At 40.3% G+C, this 22,413-nt stretch overlaps 1 protein-coding gene across 1 annotated transcript in view; it reads right to left on the reverse strand.

The window, feature by feature from the left end:
* The window catches only part of DNAJC5B (DnaJ (Hsp40) homolog, subfamily C, member 5 beta), a 62,661-nt gene extending 46,468 nt beyond the window's left edge, over positions 1-16,193 (reverse strand). Inside the window, exon 1 of the mRNA XM_008575741.1 lies at positions 16,077-16,193. Within this exon, the coding sequence (XP_008573963.1) occupies positions 16,077-16,193 (117 nt within the window). The remainder of the gene's footprint in view (positions 1-16,076) is intronic.
* Positions 16,194-22,413: the final 6,220 nt, after the last annotated feature.

Here is a 22,413-nt window from a genome sequence, read left to right on the forward strand (position 1 = left end):
GTCATAGGAATTTTAATGGGGATTGCATTAAATTTGTAGATTACTTTGGGTAGTATAGTCTCATCTTTGCTTTGATTTTAATAAAGCTATACCAGCTTTCTTTTGGTAAGCATCTGTATAGCACATCTTTTCCCCTCCTTTTATTCTTAAATTTTATGTATCCTTAAATATTAGATGTGTCTTCTGTAAACACTATATAGTTTTGGTTTTTTATTCAGAATGATTTTTTTTCTTTTAACTGAAGCCTTTTGTCTATATTTATTTTAATATAATTACTGATATTTTTTCCAGTGAAATACCACTTCATTTTACCATCTAAAATATATTTCTTTTTCCTCTCCTTTCTTGCCTTCTTTTGAATTGATGCTTTTTCATTATACTACTTTTCTCCTCTGTTGGTTCAAAATTTACCTGTTCTTTTACTATTCTTTTTAGAGTCCTTCTAGATATGACAGAACCATTTATTTCTCAAAGTCTAATGTTAATGTACTTTTGTCTTCCACTAAGATAATATACAAATCTTAGAACACTAACACTGTTACTCCCTTTTCAACTTACGTATTGTTGGTAGCACGTACTTTATCTAAAGCTTTTAAACCTTGAAAATTGTTATTTCTTATGATCAGCATTTAACAATATTTTATACAATTAATATATGTGTACATTTACTCACATATTTGCCATTTTTATTGCTATTTGTTCTTTCCTGCATCTCTGACCATCGATCTGGGATCATTTTTCTTCTGCGTATGAACACCTTTTTATATCCTTTAGTACAAAACTGCTGTGCCCTCTTTTTAAGCTTAAAATGTCATTATTTCACCTTTAATTTTGAAAGGTATTTTCCCTGGATATAAATTCATAGGTTATCAGTTGTTTTCTCTGATCACATTGAAGATTTCAGTTCTCTGTCTTCTGGCTTCCATTATTTTGGTTGAAAAGTCAGCTGTAAGTTGAGTTGTTCTTGAAGGTAGGCCATATATCTTTTTTTTTTTTTCTGTTTCATCTTTGGTTTTCAGCAGTTTTCCTGTGGTGTGCCTGTGTGTAGAGTTCTTTTTTTTTTTTCTGTTTCATCTTTGGTTTTCAGCAGTTTTCCTGTGGTGTGCCTGTGTGTAGAGTTCTTTTTATTTATTCTGCTTGGCTTTTATTGGGTAAATGTGGGTTAATTTCTTTCGTGACCTAGAAAATGCACATATCTTATTTTTCCAATGGCTTCTTCTCCCATTCTTTTTCTAACTCTCCTTTTTAGACTCCAACTGCATATATTTCCGACCTTTTTCATTAATCTTTTATGTCTTTTCACTTTGTTTTCTGTCCTCTTGTAATTCTTTCTGGCAATTTTCTTCTGACCTGTCTCCCAGGCAGCTCTCTAACCTGGTAAATCCAATCTTTGAGTTCCTGAGTTTGGTTGTTGCATTTTTTTAGTTGTAGAATATGTTTCTTTTTCAAGTCTGAAATCTCCCTTTTCAAAATTTTCAGTTTTATGAAAATTCTCAATCTCGTATTTTATCTTCTTGATTATAGTTGTTTTAAAATCTAGAATTACTGTATAACTTCATGTAGGTAGTTGAGAGGACGTTGAATATTCCCAGCACAAAGAAGTAACAATACGCTAAACACCCTGATATGATCATTGCACACAGGATAATTGTATCCAAATATCATATTGTACTCCATAATTATATACAACTATCACGGGTCAATTAAGAAAAAAAGAAAAAGAAAAAAAATTTCAGAGACGGAAGTAGATTAGAAAAAATAATAAAATCTATATCTGATAATTCTAATATCTGAAATTACCATGATTCTTTTTCTATTACCTCATTTCTTATGGTTCTGATTCTTATTTTCTTGACATGTGTGCTTGATTTTCTCTCTGCAACAGCTACTGTATTTTTAAAAACTTTTAAAGAAATAATGTGTGGGCTAAAATGTTACCTCATATCAGAGAGCATTTTTTTTTCCTATTTTCCTGATTTCTGGGGAACTTTACAAACTGGTATCATTTTAATCCAATATTAGAAAAAACTTTTAAAGAAATAATGTGGGGGCTAAAATGTTACCTCATATCACAGAGCATTTTTATTTCCTATTTTCCTGATTTCTGGGGAACTTTACAAACTGGTATCATTTTAATCCAATATTAGGAATCAAGAGCTCCTAAGCTACCCAGATGACTCAAAGTCCAGTTACAGTCCATATAAGACTAGTGTTTCTATTACCTATTTCTCTATAACAAGCTACAATAAAGTTTAAAGTTTAGTAACATGAAACAGTAAGCATTTTGTTTATGTGCTCATAATGTTGTCATTGGGCAGGACTTGGTGGGGACAATTTTTCTTGGCTCTATTTGGCATTGGCTGGAGCAGCTCAGTTGGAGCTGAAGGACCTATTTCCAAGATAGCTTCACTTACGTGCTGGTAAGTTGGTGCTGGCTGTGGCTGGGAGCTCAGTTAGGGCTGTTGGCTGGGGACTCTGTTCTCCATGTGGCTTTTTCACATGCCTAGGTGAGGTTTCTCACAACACGATGGTCTTGAGGTAGTTAGATTTCTTAAATGGTGGCTCACTTAAACGAGATAACAAAAGCTGAAGCTGGTAGGCTTTTTTGAAATTTAGGCACAGCATCACTTTTGCTACATTGGTTAAATCAGATCAGAGAGCCAGCCCAGATTCAAGAGGACTATGTGAGGACATGAATACCAGGGGGCATGGTTTGTTGAGAACCACGGAAGTAATTGTCAACCACAGATGGTTTGCTTCCAGTTTACTCCTTGTCTTGGGTTGCAGCACTTTTCAGTCTCAATAAAATTGTAGGAGCCTAATCCTTGCCGGGCCAGTGTCCAAGTTTTCTCCCCTTTTCTCTGTAGAGCTGTTTGAAGTCCTGCTCAGCCTCTCAGCTTCTCTCCTCTCAGGTCATGGCCTGGTTAGCTGTAATTCTTTACTCTCAAATGCTTTTAAGGTGTGTATACACACACGCACACACATACATATGTGTATGTATGTTTTTCTTTCAATTTTTCTAGTTGCTCTCACCAGGAGGGAGAAATAGTACAAATTACCTAGTCAGTGATAACCAGAAAACTCCTGATTCAGAAACTGATGAGGGGGCATCGCTGTGAGCCTCTGGACAGCCTCACACTCTGAGGACTTTCCCTCTCATTCCGCCCTTCAAGTACCACCCAAGAAAGCTTGTTGTGTGTTACCGCCTCTCATGTCATATCTTTTCCCTTTATCAGCCACCAAATCCCTCAGATCCCCCACAACCTCTTCATACATTTGTACCCAGTGCAGCTGCCCTCCCCACAAGCAGCTTTGATGCAGTATGCTGCTGAGAGCCTGAACGAGAGTGCCAGGGGGCTCAGGGAGGTAGGACCCCTGGGCCAGAACAGAAAGGTCAGGGCACCATTCGCCTTCATACTGCAAAGAGTGATGCCATTGCTACCGTGCCGTGTGATTATTTCTGAAACACCACTACCATAGTGTATGATCCATGTGCTTTGATCACCAAGGCCTCAGTGAGGGCTCACTGAAGGCCACATTACACAGCCCTATGATTTCCTCACATTTGCGGATGGAATATCTGAGCAGCTCACACTGGCAATTGTTAGGGTGTTCTGCAGTTTTCTAGGATCCACAGTCACATTGGTGATTCAAGACAGACAGCATAAGTCAACTAAAGGAATCATAATGATCTGTTTCAGGTAATTGGTCTTTTCCCTCACGGAGAATTGCAGGGAGAGTCAAGTGCTGACCTCTAGTGGCAGTGGAGACAGTTACCACTATACGAGGGGAATTCAAAAATTCATGGAAAAATAGAATCAAAAGATAATACAAATCTTTCCATGAACTTTCTGAAGTCCCCTCTACTTCAATGATTCCTTGACAAATATCTTCCCAAATTTTACTACAGTATGTATTGACTTGATTTTATGAGGCATTACACTTCAATGTCTTTTAGTATGAGTTAAAAATACAAAAATACTTAAGCTTTCAAAAAGTCCAAATGCCATTTGGTAGAGCTCTGTTTTAGACAGTTTTCTGGTCACTGCAATTCTTTTCTATGGCTGATTAAGAGCCAGCTCTTTATTTTTCCTAATAAAGTGGAATAGACAGGGATATTTGTGCAAACATAATAAACAAAATGTGTTCAATGTTAGCACTATTTGTCTACACCAATCATAAAGTACTACTTTAGGGGAATGAGGGCCTGAAGTTCTGATGCCAGTAGGTCACTGATGGCTTCAGCAGGACACTAAGATCTCTGTGTGCTGTGTTGTAATTCCTCTCTTCCTCCAGCCCACATCTCACCCAGAATTTGAAGTCTACATTTGCAGTTTAAGACCTCTGTATCTGGCTCAACTTCCCAACAAAAGTTTCTGGGCCTCTAACTTTATGATATTCCCTGGAGGGAAATTTGGATTCTTTTTTTTCAAGGCCAGCAATCTCTACGGAACTTGAATGCCAGAGGAGAATAGGACTGAGATGTAGGAGAAATGGCTATAGAGACCTCCTTAGACCAATACTTTGTCTTCTCCTTGCAACAGCTGCTCCCACCCCTGGTTCTGGTCAAAGCCCTCAGCAGGCACTTGCTCTCTGCAGTCCTTTCTCCTGCTGGCTCCTGGCTCAAGCTCCAGAGATGGTGAAGGGTGGCAAAGCTCCAAGCAGGTCCTGCTAATTTCCAGAGGCCGTCCTGCTTGTTCTTTTACTGCACTCCCAGTGTCCTCGTCCTCTAGGCTTCTCAGTGCAAAAGTAAATAGCATTATCTTTTGGCACATCTTTTCTTTTTCTGTTTTCAAGATATTCTTTGACTTTGAACAGTTGATTATGATGTGTCTTGGTGAGTATCTGTTTAAGTTTATCTTACTTGATCATCATGAAACTTCTTGAAATGCACAGGTTAATATTTTCATCAAATTTGGGAAGTTTTCAGCCACTACTTTTTCAAATATTCTTTCTGTCTTTTTCTCTTTCTCCTTTCCTCTGGGACTCCTGTTCTGTGTATGTTTGTATGTGTGATGGTGTACCACAGGTCTCTGAGGCTCTGTCCATTTTTCTCCATTCTTTTATCTTTCTGTTCTCAGACTAGATCATCTTAATTGACCTATGTTCAATTTCACTGATTCTTTCTTCTGCCTTCTCAAATCTTCTATTGAGCCCCTCTAGTGAATTTTTTGTTTGTTATTGAATTTTCAGCTCCAGAATTTGTATTTGTTTCCTTTTTATAATTTGTTTCTTTATTGATATTCTCTGTTTGATGAGGCATCATTCTAATCCTTTCCTTTAGTTTTTTATACATGATTCCTTTGGTCTTCAAATATATTTGAATTTGCTGATTTAAAGTCTTTGTCTAATATGTACAAAGTTGACGCTTCCTCAGAGACAGTTTCTATTGATTTGTTTTCCTGTGTATGAACCAGACTTATAATATATACATACCTCATATTTTTTTTGAAAACTGGACATTTTAAATACCATAATGTGGCACCTGTACAAATCAGATTCTCTCCTTTACCCATGGGTTTTGGTTGCTGCTTGTTAAGTGACTTTTCTAACCTAATTTTGTAAAGCCTGTTCTTATGTGTGGCCACTGAAGTCTGTGTTTCATTAGTTTAATAGTCAGCTAATGATTAGACAGAAAACTCCCTAAATACTTGTAACCCAAAATTTTCCAGTCTTTGCACATAGGCTGCGTGTGTGTCAGGGCACACCTACAACACTCATCCAGGCAGTTTACAACTCTGTGTTAGCCTTCGCCTGCTTGAACTGAACCTCAAGGTCAGTCAGAGGTGAGCGTTTAGGGCTTTATGGCTTCTAGATGCCTAGGATTATGTCAGAGCTTTTCAAAGCCCTCATTTCCAAAGCTTCTTTATTCCCCAGCCTTTTCTCCCAAGTTTTTTAGTGAGTTTATTATTCACCCCTGCTGTTATCCATTGCCTCTGGCAGCAGTGATTAAAATATTTGCCTACAGGCCTGCCCGTGGCTCACTTGGGAGAGTGTGGTAGTGACAACACCAAGTCAAAGGTTAAGATCCCCTTACCAGTCATCTTTAAAAAAAAAAAAAAAATTGCCTACAAATTTCAACCACCTCCCTCCCCCACTCCAGATAGCAGCTTTAGTGCTGGGTAAGTTCTGATTTAGGTGAGACAAGACAAGGCTTTGGATCAGGTCTTCCAGGGAGCTACCAGACAGATCAATGACCAATGACAGTTCTTTGCAAGTAAGGATTTTTCTGATTCCTCTGTTACTAGTACTGGTACCGGTACAGGGAATATGGGCAGTTATTTTCAAGGCTACTGCTGAGCTTGGAAGCAGGTATGTGACTAGTGCAAACTTTGCTGTTCTTACTATTTACCTTTTTTTTCTTTAAATAACTGCACCCTGATTGCTGCAAGCTTTCCTTGGCCGTACAGCAGATCCTGTGTCTGGTGGCTTTGGCCTTTGTTATGCTCATATTTAAAATTTTTCAAAGGGGCTGCTACAGCCAGCTCCCGGGAACCCACATCCCAATAACAACAACACATTCCATTGAATTGAGTAAGTCTCAGATAACTCTGGGACATTATAGCTGAAAACGGTTAAAAAGATGCTTCATTTAAGGTTTTTTATCCAAAATTTTGATGTTCAATGTTTTTAGCAGTTTTTTTCCCTTCTTTGTTTCTTGTTGATTTGATAGCATCAAAAATTTTCCACTTTGGCTTCAGCCTTCGTCTGAATGGTTTGCTTCTCTCTGTTAAGAAACTAGAAAAGCTACTACCAAGGGCCGGCCCGGTGGCGCACTGCTACAGTGCGCCGCTTGGGAGCGCGGCGGCGCTCCTGCCGAGGGTTCAGATCCCACATACAGACCGGTTCCCACTCACTGGCTGAGCGAGGTGCGGAAGCAACACCGAGGGTTGCGATCCCGTTGCCGGTCCCGGTCCGGTACAGGCGCGACACTGAGGGTTGCGATCCGTTGCCGGTCACGAAAAAAGACAAAAAGGAAAAAAAAAAAAATACACATGACTGTATATAGTTTCTACCATCTAAAGAGCTTATTATATAATAAGTAAAATTTAGAAAGGTTTAAAAGATACACACTCAACAATGAGCAAAACCAGGGAGACTGTGGTGAATGGAACAAGATGAACTTGAGCCCAGGGTTCATATGAATGAATATAATGAATATATTTACAAGTGTGTGTGTATGTACATTCATCTCGCATCGTATAACATAAATCAGTATCCAATACTAAACAGATATTGAGTGAGTGAGTAAGTGATCATTCTAATCATTCTAATCAATGATTCGTAATCATTCTAAGGCCCAGGAATGGCGGAGATCGATGTGCACAAAGAACTAAGAGGATCAAGTGGGAGATTTGATGTGGGAGAAGGAAGCCATGCAGCTCACCTGGAAGACAGCTCTGAACGCTGACATGGCCTCCTATTCTCTTCTTTTTAGTGGAAGGTTTCAGAACTCAGGAAACAAATTAGTGCTTGATAGCGATTAATTTCAATTAATCTTGTGAGCTTGAATCTTGTGAGCTCAGCCTTGTAAATATTTACAATTCTATTAGCTACGCATTCCCCTGACATCTACACTTATTCATAAGCAGCCTCTGTTTTTACCTGTAATTGCTAATAAAGATGGGTAAAAGCACCACAGATTGGTTGCCACTGATCATGGTGGAAATGACGCTCTTTCCTGCTCCTTGTGAAAACAGCATTTGCCCCACTTTAGTCTGCTCTGAGATGACTCACGTCTTCAGAATTGGAAGACAATTTCTAGAAAGTTCCATGTGAAATGGAATAAAATAGAAGAAGGAATTGGGTCTCCTCTTGCCCTTTGAACCAAGATATTTAGTATCTTGTCAACAATAAGCTCATCCGTGAGGCACAGAGACCCAGGTGCTGATGTACAGAACTAACTCACTCTGATTTTGTGGTTCTCTGAGGAGCTAAGGAAAATCTAGGTCTTTGTGTGATTTCTTCACCCAGTGGGCCAGCATTTTGTTAGACTCTTGCACCAAGCATGCCAGGGAAACCAGTCAGCCTCACTTTAGGCCTCTTAATCTTGTTTCTAACTTCAAAAATGTACATATTGGTGTAAAGAAAAACTAACGTTCATGTTACATATGAGATTTTGAAAACTCAGGACTCACATTCCCTGAATTGCACAACTGGTCCTGGGTTCTACAGAGTTTTTCTTTCCTTATCCCCTAACTACATCTCACTTGAAGGACCCAGAGTCATACAAAATGAGTGGTGCCCCGAACAGAAGCTGTTGTCTTTTCTTGCCAATCTGCCCCTCCTCTGCTTACTGGGTCAGTGAATGACTCCCTGTTCAGCAAAGGTGACTAAACCAGTCACTTGAGAAATGGTCCTGAAGAAGCTGAGAATATAATAGAGAAGAAAGCAGACATACACCCCTGAGAGCCATCTATTTGCTGATCGACTCATTTATGCATTTGACAAATATAAGTGTGGTGCTAGGGCTGGAAGTACAAGGCAGAGTCTGTCCTCAAGGAATTCATGGAGTGGAAGAGGCAGAAAAGAAAAAAGGAAATTGCATTCTGTGAGGATTTAGTGCTCTGATAGGACAGCACAGCATATAGAGCATCCATGAAGAAGAGCACCCTGCAGAACCATACAGGGCACCCTGCAGAACCATACAGAGCACCCTGCAGAACCATGCGGAGCACCCTACAGAACCATACAGGGCACCCTACAGAACCATATAGAGCACCCTGCAGAACCATACAGAGCACCCTGCAGAACCATATGGAGCACCCTACAGAAGGCTTCAAGGAGGGTGCTCTGCCACTGTCCCCTGCAGGCCACCCATCCCCAAACCCACCTAAATGCTTCCTTGGAATCATTCCGGGTATGACGTTTGGGTTTCTTCTCCCCACCCCCCACTGCCATCCACCAATTTGATTCTAACTTTTTGATTATATACCTCTATAAATAATTTTGAGAAACTGTACCAGTTAAAATTTTTAACTTGGTATCTAAACATTTTTTATAAGAAGATTAAACAGATAGAACAGATGTAATTTGCAGCATGTTATAAACATTGGCATGGTAAAATAAAGCAGTGGTAACACTCTTTTAAATGTATTCAGTGGAATCTAAATGTCACAGAATCTAACCACCCCCCATACACATATACAACTTCTCACGCGCGTGTGCACACACACACACACACACACACACACTCACACATACACACTCCTTGGAGAGTCACCCTGTGCCCAGGCCCTAGCTGAGTCTGAAGGCTGTCGTCCTATAGGGCTATTTCTCTGACGACTATGTAACTTTGCAGCACCCAGTACCCCAGACCTAAGATCTTTACATGTATTATCTCATTTCATCCTCAGCAACCCCCTGAGGGTGGTACTGTTAACTGCATTTTACTTATGAAGAAAATGAGGCTGAGAGAAGGAATTTGACTTCATATCCTGCATTCCTAACTGCTGCTTTATTCTTAGAATACACTGCAATCGAGGGATTTTGTGTTAAAATCTATGCAGAACCCCTCAATGAGAATGTATGCCTTCCAGCACACTCCTGACACCCCCTACCCTCCTACCCTGCCCTGCTTTTCTCCACAGCACTTAACATCTGAAATACCGTATGTCTTACTTACTGGCTTACTATTAATTAAGACTCCCTTTCCCCCCCGGTCCAGAATATAGACTTCAGGAAGCAGGGATTTGGTCTGTTTTGTTCACTGCTACTTTCTAGAACATTGCCCAACACATAGTTGATGCTTGATAAACATCTGCTGAATAAGACAAGACTTGCTAGTATAAGGCCAATAATATTGTTAGAGGCTCTAGACACACTAGTGGATGCTAAATGCTCTGATCAGCCCTTCTGCCTTCTGTTATAGTTAGGTAGCAGTATGAGGTATAGATCAACAATTTACTAACTTTGGAGGGAAGGAACTTTATGTGCCAGTGTCAAGAAAAGAAATAATAAATAATCTGATCACACACCCAACGTGCTTGCTGAGCAGCAGTAAAATGTCAGCCTTCATTTACCGCATTCAGGTTACTATGGAGAATAGAGCCAGGTAGCCCCGTGGTAGGACTGTGGTGGGGCTGCATCTCTGAGTCATCACAGCCTATTGTTGACTGCTGGGAGTTTGGGCATATTAGGGCAAGTTTGGAAAACTGGTGGCAGCAGCTTCCCAGAAGCCCCACAGGGCTGAAGAGCCTTCCAGAAAGGAATCCAAGCCATTGCTGGGGCAGCCACAGCTGGGTAAGTCTGAAGAACCCATGGGACAGCCTGACAGAAGCCTATCTGAGGGTGGGATGAGAACTGCAGAATCTTCTGGAAAGTAATGCATCTTAGGGAAGAAAGAGCCAGACCTCAACCCAGGAGCAAAGCTTTAACTGTCACAGAGGATTGAGATTCTGAGTACAGAGTCATTATGGCTAGTCTCTGGCTCACCCCTGAGTATGCTTCTGTGTCCCAGAGAGAAAGAGAGCTGTAAGAAAAAATGCAAAGTGATTTTCTAACAAACTTTGACATTCTCTGGGGTTCCTAACAGAAGGTATCATGAAGAGGGAGCTGTTCCCTATGCCCAGCCTTGCACCTCCCAGTGGCAGAGCCCAGCAGGCATTGGTGACTCCCTCAAGTCTCAAGATAAATAGCAGAGGAGGCTTCTGGGCCTCCAGAAGGAGCAGTCAGAGGACTTGAAGACCCAGGAGTTAGCAGTGGCACCTGCTATGCTTACCGTGCCTGGGAGGGCAGTGCAGCTGAGCAGAAGTGGAGCTGCAGCAGCAGAGTCCAGGGCCCAAGTTGTACTTAGCAATGACCGTGGACATACCCATTGAGCAAAAGGTGGGGCAGTATTATCAACAGGCTGGAAATTTGACTTGGTGGACTCCAATTTATCAGCTGATTAATGAAGTATCATCGAGTTTCAGGGGTACAGGAAAAAGATGCATGAGAATGACCTGGCTCCTGGGCCCCAGGAGACTTTCTCAGAGGAGACTCTTAGAAGAACATGTGTGGCAGAGACTTTACAGAGAGCCCAAGTCCTTGAGTCACTTGAAAGGGGCCAGAGCCTGAGTATTAAGGCTTATTTCAACTACCTCCCTTCTTCTCAGTTGTCTAATTGTCCCACCATTCACTGGTGCCTTTCCCTCCTCTCCTCCTTCACCAGCTGCCTCCAGAGCCTGAGTATTAAGGCTTATTTCAACTACCTCCCTTCTTCTCAATTGTCTAATTGTCCCACCATTCACTGGTGCCTTTCCCTCCTCTCCTCCTTCACCAGCTGCCTAAGTCAAAATTCCTCTTGGCTCCGGGAGACTATAGGTGGGAAGGCAAAACATGCCAGTTTAAAGTTAAGGCAAATGTGTGAAAGGTGGATAACCTCTTAGCCATTCTAGGTATATTGGAATTTAAAAATATTAACTCAAATGAGTCTCCTTCTGACAACATGATAGGGGAGTGAAGACTTTTAGGCAGTGGGAGAAGAGGGGAAAAATATTTGCCCGTCTCATGCAAACACTGGTACGATTAAGTACCAAGACATAGCAATGAGAAAATTGGATTAAATGAGCCTTAAACTTTAAGCTCGAGGGGAAAAATATTTGCCCGTCTCATGCAAACACTGGTAGGATTAAGTACCAAGACATAGCAATGAGAAAATTGGATTAAATGAGCCTTAAACTTTAAGCTCCTTGGGATGATCATGCTCTGCAATGCTAAAGCACATTTACTCCATAATAAAGTCCCTGGATGAGACTCATACCATGACTTACACTCTGATAACATCAAGTTTGGCGTAAACTACAAATTCACCTTATACTAGATAAATGGTTTTTGAAAAATAGCACTAAATGGCAGGATAATTTTAGACTTATAAGGATGATAAAGTTATTCATTCATTCATAGTAGTACCTGGTATTTTCATTGTGCTATTCCACATACCTTGAAAAAATTATCTAATTTCTCTTTACAAAATCTCAATGAGGCAAGAACTTCAGTACCTGATGGATTGACACAATAAAACCCTTCCTTCTGTCACCTTTCCCAGCTGTCCTTTGAGGTAGCTGAAGACTCCAATTTATCAGCTGACTTTTGAAGTATGGTTGAGTTTCAGATTATGTATGAAAAAGATGCTTTATTCACAGGGAGACTCTATGACAAAGATTTATAAATAGGCACAGAAGGGACTGAGATAGGCCTTGGAGGCTGCTATCTATGGTGATTCGCTAAAGGAATAAAGAATTAGGGATGCCAATAATTTCCTTCCCAACTTTGTACTTCCTCTTAGATAACATTTCCCCTTCACCTTCCCACAGAGTTGGGTCCAATGTCCTTGCTAAATAGTAGTAGGAGGTTGTGATTCCAGACCTCTAATTGGAGACAGACTTGGATGAGCGTCTGACCCAAGTGGGTCCATTAGAACCTTGCTCCAGGAATTTGGGATTGGGACATGTAAAAACTGGAAAGTGAACCAATGCTCTCTCCGCCTCTATCTTCCTTTCTGGGCCATGGAGTTTCCATCTCTGAGAAGCTCAAAGTTGGTTTAAAAAGACAGTCTTGATGGGAAACAGCCTAAATATCTATCAACAGGAAACTGATTAAATTGTGGGACATCTATGTCACAGAATACTACATGGTGATGTGAACCGAATGAAGAAACTTTTTATGAACTGATCATTCCTTAAAATGATCTTCAAGATGTATCATTAAGAGAAGAAGACAAAGTATAGGATAGGAGGTAGAGTATACTACCATTTGTATAAGAAAGGAAAAAATATTACATATATATGCTTAGACCACTTATATTTAATATAATTATTTTTTCTCTTTTTTGAAAATATATAATTATTTAGTTAAGACTAAGTCTACCATTGCCTGTTTCTCAATCCTCCGTTTCCCTTTTCTTGTCTTCCTGTGGGTTATTTGAACATTTTTTAGATTCCATCTTGATTTATTTGTAGTGTTTTGGAGTGTATTATTTTGTATACTTTTCTTCATGGTTGGGTTTTTTGTGTGTGTGAGTGTATATGACTTATCACAGCGTGTTAATATCAGCATTTCCCAATTTGACTGAAGTGTGAATATCTTACTTCCATTAAGATCCCTTTATCGTCCCACTTTGAAATGTCATTGTCATGAATATCAGGTGGTGTTAATATTTTTGTAGCAATCATCATGTATATCAATTTAGAAAACTCATGAGGATATTCTTTTATATTTACCCATATTTCTGCTTTCTCCGTTGTTTTTTCTTTCTTCCTGATGATCTAAGATTCCTTCCTTTATCATTTTCTTTCTTTTGAAGAACTTACTTTAGCTAGTCTTTTAGAGCAGATCTGCTAGTGACAAGTTCTTCTACATCTCGTTTATCTGAGAATGTCTTTATTTTCCCTTAATTGCTAAAACATAGTTTCACTGGGTTCAGAATTTGCAGTCAACAATTCTTTGCTTTCAGCACTTGAAATATGTGTCACTTCCTTCTGGCTTCTATTGCTTCTGATGAGAAACAGGCTGATACCCAAAGTGGTGTCCCCTATAGGAAACGTGTTGTTTCTCTCTGGCTGCTTTCAAGATTTTTTTCTTTGTCTTTAGTTTTCAGAAGTCTATTATGATGTGTCTTAGAATAGGTTGCTTTAGGTTTATCCCATTAGGGTTTACTCAGCTTCTTGATCTGTAGGTATCTTTTGCCAAATTTGGGAAATTTTCAGCCGCTACTTCTTCAAGTACTCTTTCAGTCCTACTCCTTTTCTCCTCTCCTTCTGCAACTCCAGTGCTACAAATGTTGAATCTTTTGTTATTGTTCCACGAGTTCCTAAGACTGTATATAGTTTTTCTCTCTGCAGTTCAGATTGGGTAAATTCTATTGATCTGATCTCAGCTTCACTGATTCTATCTTCTGTCATCTCCACTCTAAGATTAAGCTCATCCAGTTTTATTATTTCTGTTATTTTTCAGTTCATAATTTCCATTTGGTTCCTTTTTATAATTTCTATTTCTTTCCTGAGATTTTCTATTTTTTCATTTGTTTGAAGAGATTTATAATTGTTTGTTGAATCTTTTTTATGATGGTTACTTTAAAATACTTGCCAGATAACTCCAATATCTGGATCATTTCAATGTGAAACTCAGATGATTGTCTTTTTTCACTCAAGTTTTTATTTTCTTGGTTTTCTGTATGATGGGCGATTTTGATTATATCTAGATATTTTGGCTGTTATGTTAGGAGATTCTGGGTCTTATTTATATTTCTTATTTTATCAGGCAGTCACCCTGTTGAGGTTTAGAGCGCAGGTCCTAGCCTACTTCTGTGGGTGGTTCAGAGCCTTTATGGTGCTATTTTGGTTTGCTTAGTTTGCCTCCTGCCTCTGAGGCTCACTGGTCCTTGTTGGAGGTAGTTGAGGAGCTGAAAGGAGTTTCTCCAGGCTTGGTTTCCTGGTCTTTAGGTAGGGAAAGGGAATCTCTAGCCTGTAGGGACATAGAGCACTTCCTGGGCTGGGGGCTTGTTGTAGTGGGATCCCCCTTACTAATATCCTCTGTCAAGTGGGGTCTCTGTGGGGAGGAGAGTATCAGACTGGGGAAGGAGAGCACTCTCTCTGGGCGGTTATTGTTAGGGGACTGGCAGTTGGAACCTCTTGCCGTTTCTCACGGGCTTGTCTAGTGTTGTTGGCCGGGCTCCTGCTCAGTTTGGAGGAAGAATAAGGACACCTGGTTGCTTCCTGTTGCTACACTGGCTGCGGGAAAAGGCTGGGCCTCAATTACCATCTGTTGGGTGGGGGGTTCTAAGATGCCTTGCTGCTGTGTTGTTCCTTTGGTCCTGTGGTCCCTAATCAGTTCACCTTCCTCCTTCCTCCATTCAGAGTTTTCTCTTGGCCATTTCTTGTGTTATTTTCAAAGATTTTAGTCGTACTTAGCAGAAAGGAGCAGGAAGAGACAAGTCTACGCCATCTTGCCCAGACCAGAAGTTCCCTGCATATGCTCCTACAGGCATAAGATCTCTTTAGAAGGACACAAAAGGAACTGATATTGTTTACCCTGGGGAAGTGACCTGAGGGATAACAGGTAAAAGGAAGACTTTTTTGTGTGTACCTGTTTGTATGTTTTCATTTTAATCAAGTGAATATATTACCTATTAAAAAATAAAAACAAGATGTAAAAGGAGAAAGAAGCCTTCTAATTCAGCCTTGTTTTCAAGAGCACAACCAAAGATTACAACAGAGGTCAAGTAGCGTATGGATTCAACAGTTGGTAATTTTATTAAATTTCACTGACTTTTAATTTCACTCTATTGTGGCTGTTTTGATCCACATCCCCTGAATATAAGAATAATATTCTCAGAAGGTTTTCAGCTTGCTCATACATTTTGAATAACTTGCAGAATACAAATGTGTAATTTAGACAGAAGTAGATGCTTTTGGCAGCATACTAGTACCCTAATCAGTTGAAAAAATAATATTTGTATGACATTAAAACAAAATTAATAGCAAGACACTAATTACATGAAAAAACTTTGTATTGCAATTATTAAACTTGCAAACAACTCAGCATAATTAATGCCTTAATTAGACTATGACCTGAAATTTTAGCTTACAAAACTAATGAAGGCAATTAAATGTCACATTTGTAAAGTAAACTCAATTTTAAAAATTAAAAGGTAGTTGGATACCACTTTTTTCCATGCTTGTTTTGGGGAGCATTTTTGTCATTACTAAACTTATAATGCAATTATTTTCATTCCCACCTCCAACCCTAGCACAATATTTCAGCCTGAAGCCTCGAGTCATGTTTAGTGACCTTCCACCAACAGGGGCTGGACAGCTGAAGGCAAACTCCTGCTGAATAGCTCTAGGGTACAATAAACAGCAAAGACTTGTCTCTACCAAGCAACTTAAGTGAAATATGAACTATAAGACTGATATTGACTTTAACCAGACCGTATCATTTTCATAGAACTATTTGGATCCAAATAGTAGTTTGTACCACTGTCATTTACTCCTCAGTACATGCTTCTTAAAGGCATTTCAGATCCCACAGTTTACCACATGACGAAGCTTCCAATCCAAGGCCTCAGAATTTCCCATCAGTAGATAAAAATAGATGTAGTTTTTCTTAATTTCTTCATTTGATGCTCCCTTTTGCAGACCAAGAATTTCATACAGAGCTTCTCCAGTTGTTGACACAGTCCGCTGTCTTTGGATAGGTATGGTATACTCCATTTTCTCAGGCTGCAAAACCAAATTGGGGAAGACAGCCATGAAGGTTATGCACACTGGGTCCCACTCCCTAACGGGGAAGGCAGTTCATTTATTACCTTTTGTAAAATAACAATCTGAAGTACGTTTGTGTGGCAGCTGCAAAAGAAGGGGAGAAAAGGGTTAGGAGAAGCAGAAGTAGAGCTTTGAGCCAGGGTGTTCAAGGATACAGGCAGCCATGCAAATGGAATATGGTTTTGTCCACATGATTAGACAGAAGCAAAATGTTATCTAAATACCCAGCTAATTCAGGATTGTTGAGAATCAGTCCTCACAGGTCAGACAAATGTGGGGTTTGTTTTGTTTTGTTTTGTTTTTTGGCCAGAATTTGTATAACTTCTTTTTTTGTATGTTTTCCAAATTTAGCCAGCAATGGAAGTTATCATTCATTTTATTCCAACTCTGTTGGCCCAAGCATTACACAAGCAAGAGTTTTTCTAAAAGACAACTTTTTTAAGTATCAGGAAAAAAAAAAAATTCCTGGTCTCATCTGAGACATAGGTTAGAAGTTCTCTGCAGCTGTGGAGTCCCAGATTCTCCCACAGTGCCCATGGGTTCTGCACCTGAGATATCTCTTTGCCTTATGATTTTTCCAGAAAAGGTTGGGCCATTCCAGGTCCCAAGGAGTCATCTGCCTGCTGCATTCTGGCTCTGGAGGGCACAGAGAAGCAAGCGCACTTGAGAAGCATTCCTGAATCCACCACCGAACCTCTCTGAGCATTGATGTCTTCACCGGTAATATAAGGATAATAAAGCCTACCTCAAAAGGATGTCTTAAGAATTTAGAAATAGTGCATATAATATATCCAGGACATAGTAAGTTCAAGGGGAAATGTAACTATTTTTATTAAAGCCAGCACAGTGTGTAATTCAGGGAGTGCACCATTGTCAGACCCTCCCTGTTGGAATTCTGGCCTTGCCATTACCAGCTCCATGACCTTTCTCATCTGTAAATTGGAGAAAAAAATGTGCTTAAACTCATGGAGTTTTTGTAAGAATTAAGTGAGTTAATATATTTTTTTAATAGTACACCAATGGTCATAGCAGCACTATACATAAAAGACAAAAGGTGGAAGCAACCCTAGTGTCCATCGACAGATGAATGGATAAACAAAATGTAGTATATACATATAATGGAATACTACTGAGCCATAAAAACGAATGGAATCTGGTACATGCTACAACGTGGATGAACCTCAAAAATATTATACTAAGTGAAATAAGCCAGTTACAAAAGGACAAATAGTGTATGATTCCACTTATATGTGGTACCTAGAATAGGCAAATTCATAAAGAAAATAGAATAGAAGTTACCAGGTGCTGAGGGAAGTAGAAAACGGGGAGTTATTGTTTACTGAGTACAGATTTTTTGTTTGCAATGATGAAAAGCTCTGAAGATAGATAGTGGTGATGGTTAGAAAACATTTTGTGCTGTTAATGCCCAGCTCATGGGTTCGGATCCTCTATGGGCCAGCCAAAAAAAAAAAAAAAAGCTGCTTAGATAACATTGTGAGGTAGAGTGAGGGCTGGTGGTGCTAAGGAATTCAATTAAGAGCAATGTAAAGGGCTTCTTGAGAGAAGAAAAGGAAGGCAGTTCTAAACGGAGTCAGACACCAGGCAAACATCCTGCAGCCCCAAAGGCTCTGATGACAAACCTGGCCTACCTGATGATGCCACTGCATGAGCACAGGGCTCCTCAAGTGACATGGCTGCATTGTCCCCTCTGCCATTAGCCTCCCCAAAAAGTGGAGCTCCTGGAGGCCAGAAAAGCTCTAGTCCCAAATCCGAGTTCACACAAGGACAACCCTGATTCTACCCACCACAAAACAAAATCAAGCAGACGTCCATACTGACTGGCAGCCATTCAGCAAATGTTGTGCTTATTTTCGTCACTCTTCACAATCACCCCCGACTTCCCTAGGGGGTAAGCAATTCAAGGCCTGGGACTGTGTCTTTCATCCCAGTGTTCCAACCCTGCAGTTCAGCCCTACCTTGGAAGCACAGTCCAGCTAGCTACTCGCAATGGAAGGAAAAAATGCCCAAATAACTGACTCCCTCCCTACTTCCTTCCCTGTCCCCCGTCCTGCTACCACCGTGCACGCACATCCTCAGGATAATGATGTTCTGTCCACACATCCAGAAATGGAGGCAACTGGCAGGCTTCTCTACAAGTCACTCTACATACCATGAATAAATAGGATTTGGAAAGTTGGGATTACTGTGTGGCTTTGAAGACAAGCAACAGGAGCAGAGTCATCCTGCTAGCCCCTCTTACTGGGATTTTAAGATATGGCTGGATGGCAAGACCCCCAAAGTCACTGGGTGCTGACACTAACAAGGAATACATCAACAAATCCCACTTCTGGATATATATATATGCAAAAGACATGAAATCAGTGTGTCAAAGAGATATCTGCACTCCCATGTTCATTGCAGCACTACTCACAACAGCCATGATATGGGATCAACCTAAGTGTCCATCAAGGGATGAATGGATAAAGATGACCGGGTAAAGTGGTTACATATACACAGTGGAATACTATTTCATCCTTGAAAAAGAAGGAAATCCCATCATTTGCAACAACATAGATGAACCTGGAGGACATTATGTTAAGTGAAATAAGCCAGGCATAGAAAGACAAATACTGCATGACCTCACTTATATGTGGAATAAAAAAGTCAAACTCATAGAAGCAGAGAGTAGAATAATAGTTACCAGGGGCTGCAGGGAGATGTTGGTCAAAAGATACAAAATTTAGTTAGAAAGAGTAAGTTCACAGGAATTGTTGTACAACATGGTGACTATAGCTAATATCAATATGTTGTATACTTGAGAATTGCCAAGAGAATAGATTTTAAGTGTTCTCACCACAAAATTGATAAGTATGTCAGGTAATGCATATGTTAATTAGCTCAATTTAGCCATTCCACAGTGTATTCATATACCAGAACATCATTTTGTACACAATAAATATACACAATTTTTATTTGTCAATTTAAATAAATAATAAATGCTTCAACATAATGATTCAAGTGTGCCATAGAGCTAGACATTTATAATGAGCAATAATTTACTGCATGTTATCAAATGACTAGGAGAGGAGATCAGATGTCCACATCACAAAGAAATGATTAAGTTTGCAATGATGTATGTGCTAATTACCCTGATTTGATCACCACACATTGTATTTATGTACTGAAATATAACTCTGTACCCCACAGATATGTATAATTAATACATTTCAATAAAAAAAAAAAGCCATAATGATTCAAATCCTAGGGCTATAGAATATGAGTTTGAGATCATCTAGGCCAATTTAACAAACGCCTTTTGGGGCATGCTGGCCAGAGATCACTGTAGTAGATAATTTTTCTGTTAGCCAGTTAGTGCTCTTTTTTCTGGGAGTGCATAGTTCACCACTTCAATAAGCTTTTCCTGAGACTTCCCATGATCTCAGTTGAGTAGACCAGACCAGTTAGAATTCTTCCTTAGGAATTTTTAATAAAGGGTAATCTCTCAGGGGTGAAACCTATAAAATATAAGATTTGGGGATTGTAGGCTGGCCTGAAATGAAGATATTGAAACCAACCTGCAGAAGAGGAGAGCTGCAGGAGATGAGAGAGAGCCTGGTGGGCTTCAGTCCCCTAATTCCACATGTTCTTAGGTCCACTCGCAACTCTTACCCCCCAATAGTTTGCCAATCAACCCTTCCTTGGATTGAGCCGATAAAATTCCTCCCCCTACACAAATTTGCACACTGTTGTTTTTTTTTTCCTTTTTCTTTTGAGTGTGTTTTAGCTAGGTTTTGGTCACTGTTAACCAAGACTCCTACGTGCCATCTACTCTCTCAGTTAAACACAGTGGCAATTCCCTCAGAACCTCCAAGCCAGGTTAATCCAAATCACTGCACCTACTATTTTTTTCAAATCACTGCACCTACTCTTCCTTTAAATTGAATGTACCTTCCAGGTACTTGGGGAAGAACGCTTTGGAAAAATGACAATGATATACTAAGCTATTCAAACTGAACAGATTCAGATGTATTGTGTAGACATTCTGAATGCATCTAAGAGGAGCACTGATAAGTCTAGGTCAAGATGCTTTCATAACGAGAGTGTGTGGAGAACTATTCAAGAGAGCTAGGAAGAAATAAAAGTATGACAAACAATCTTTGCTGTATCGGCTTTTCTATATATTCAGCATCCAAAAGAAACAGTTTCTATTTGAGAGAAAAAAAAAATTTCCACTCTTCATCACCTATCTCATGAAATGAGAGGATGTCATGGCTCCCATAAATCAATGGATAGTCCTAAAATTTGTTTTAACAAGGCGCAGAGACGCATAATTCCCACGACTGTGAGCATCGTGCTCCATGATCAGCTTTGATTCCTTCTTACTTGGGTCTTGCTGTCACTAATCTAGGAAAAAGATTTACAGGTTACCGAAGATAATCTACTAAACAGATTATGATAACACCCACAAGGAGACAATTCACTTATTTCTTTAAAGCCTGCAGTGTAGACTAATTTGCAATACAAAAGTACAAGCCAATAATGAAACCAGTCTCTAGAGGATGAGGATCCTGCTTGGGAATTGTGCCACCAGAGGCCTAGCATGGTGCCTAGCACTCATCAGGTACTTGATAAATGTCTGTTGGGTGACCCAAGAACAGGTGCGTAACTTGAGTGGGAATGTGACTGACAGCTTCATAGAAAAGGGGAAGTCTGGGCCGACAGTAATGCTAACACTTGTTCCTGTTGAAGTTGGTACATATTTTTCTATTACAGCCCTTTAGGGCAGCTTCATAGAAAAGGGGAAGTCTGGGCTGACAGTAATGCTAACACTTGTTCCTGTTGAAGTTGGTACATATTTTTCTATTACAGCCCTTTAGGTAATCCTAACCTCAGCTCTGTATGGACTTAGTGGCCAGGGCCTCTCTTGATCATCTGTTGGCATAAATCAACATGAAAGAGGACACTCGTGTTTGGGGGCTGAAAGAGGAGGGAGGGAATTTTGATTGGGATTGAGTTCAGAGAGAGAAGATGAGAGGAATCTACACCAGATATCACCACTGGTCCCCTGCTCTGCCAGTGTTTTTGAGCTCCTCTGGGGACAGAGGTTAGAGACTGAAGAGATGTTTTCATTAACCCTCTTTAAAGACTAAAGGCAACAAAGATCTGAAACCTTGAAACCTCATCTCAGAGAGAAGCAACACCCGGGCCTAACCAGGCCAGGCCAGGCCAGCACTTCCCTCCAGAGGAAGCAGAGGCAGAGGATGTGGCAGAGCGGTTGGGGACGCCACCGCCTCCACCCCTGACAGGAGAAGGGCCAGCGTCAGAAGGCCCAGAGTCATTTCTGAAAACATTTGGGATACCCCCTGGGGATACTCAGAAATATTTGGGGTCATTAGCAGCTCCAGAATCCTAATGTGGGAAAGACTTAGTACCAGCAGGTAGGGAGGGCTTAAAGTTGCTTTACATATACTTTAGGTGGGATTAAGAAAATAACAGTGATCCAAATAAAAAATGGGGGTAGTATGGACTAATGCTAATAGAGAGAATGGGGGTAAAAGGTGGACACTAAAGCCCCCCTCGGCAAGTCTCCCTTAGCCCATACACACTTTCTGGAGGACTTTGCAGGGGATGGGGCCCTGTGCTTGTGCAGGTGGGATCCACCAGGACAGCAGAATGAACACCAATGAGGCTGCTTTTATCCCCACAGCATGTGGGCCTGGAAACAATAGGGTTATTATGCTCAGCAAAACATTGTTCACTGGCATGTCTGTCTTTACCACTGTGCACTGAGCTCCTTAAGAGCTGGAACTCTATTTGTATTCATCTTTGTAATCCCAGGGGCAAGGTACAGGGCTGGGGCCCATAAGGGTCCCGAGAACTGTCGTATTGCATGAAAGGGAAGAACTGGGAACGAGCATTTACTGAGCTCTTTCTACATGCCAGAAGGACAACTTTACGTGTGTCATATCACTTAATCCTGTTATCAGCACTTGGGGGCATCAGAGAGGTACCCCCCAAGAGCTTGGGAGTAAGAGATAAAATTTCTTTCTGAGAGTTAAACTGGGAGGTCGGTGAAGAGCTGTCTTATCTTAAAGTCATCTTAAAGAGCTAAATGGCTCCTGTGACTTAAAACCTGATAGAACCTGATTAAGTGCAAAAATGTATCTGA

This window comes from Galeopterus variegatus, unplaced genomic scaffold, assembly GCF_000696425.1.
Source record: "Galeopterus variegatus unplaced genomic scaffold, G_variegatus-3.0.2 Scaffold1229, whole genome shotgun sequence".
NCBI classification, from domain to species: domain Eukaryota; kingdom Metazoa; phylum Chordata; class Mammalia; order Dermoptera; family Cynocephalidae; genus Galeopterus; species Galeopterus variegatus.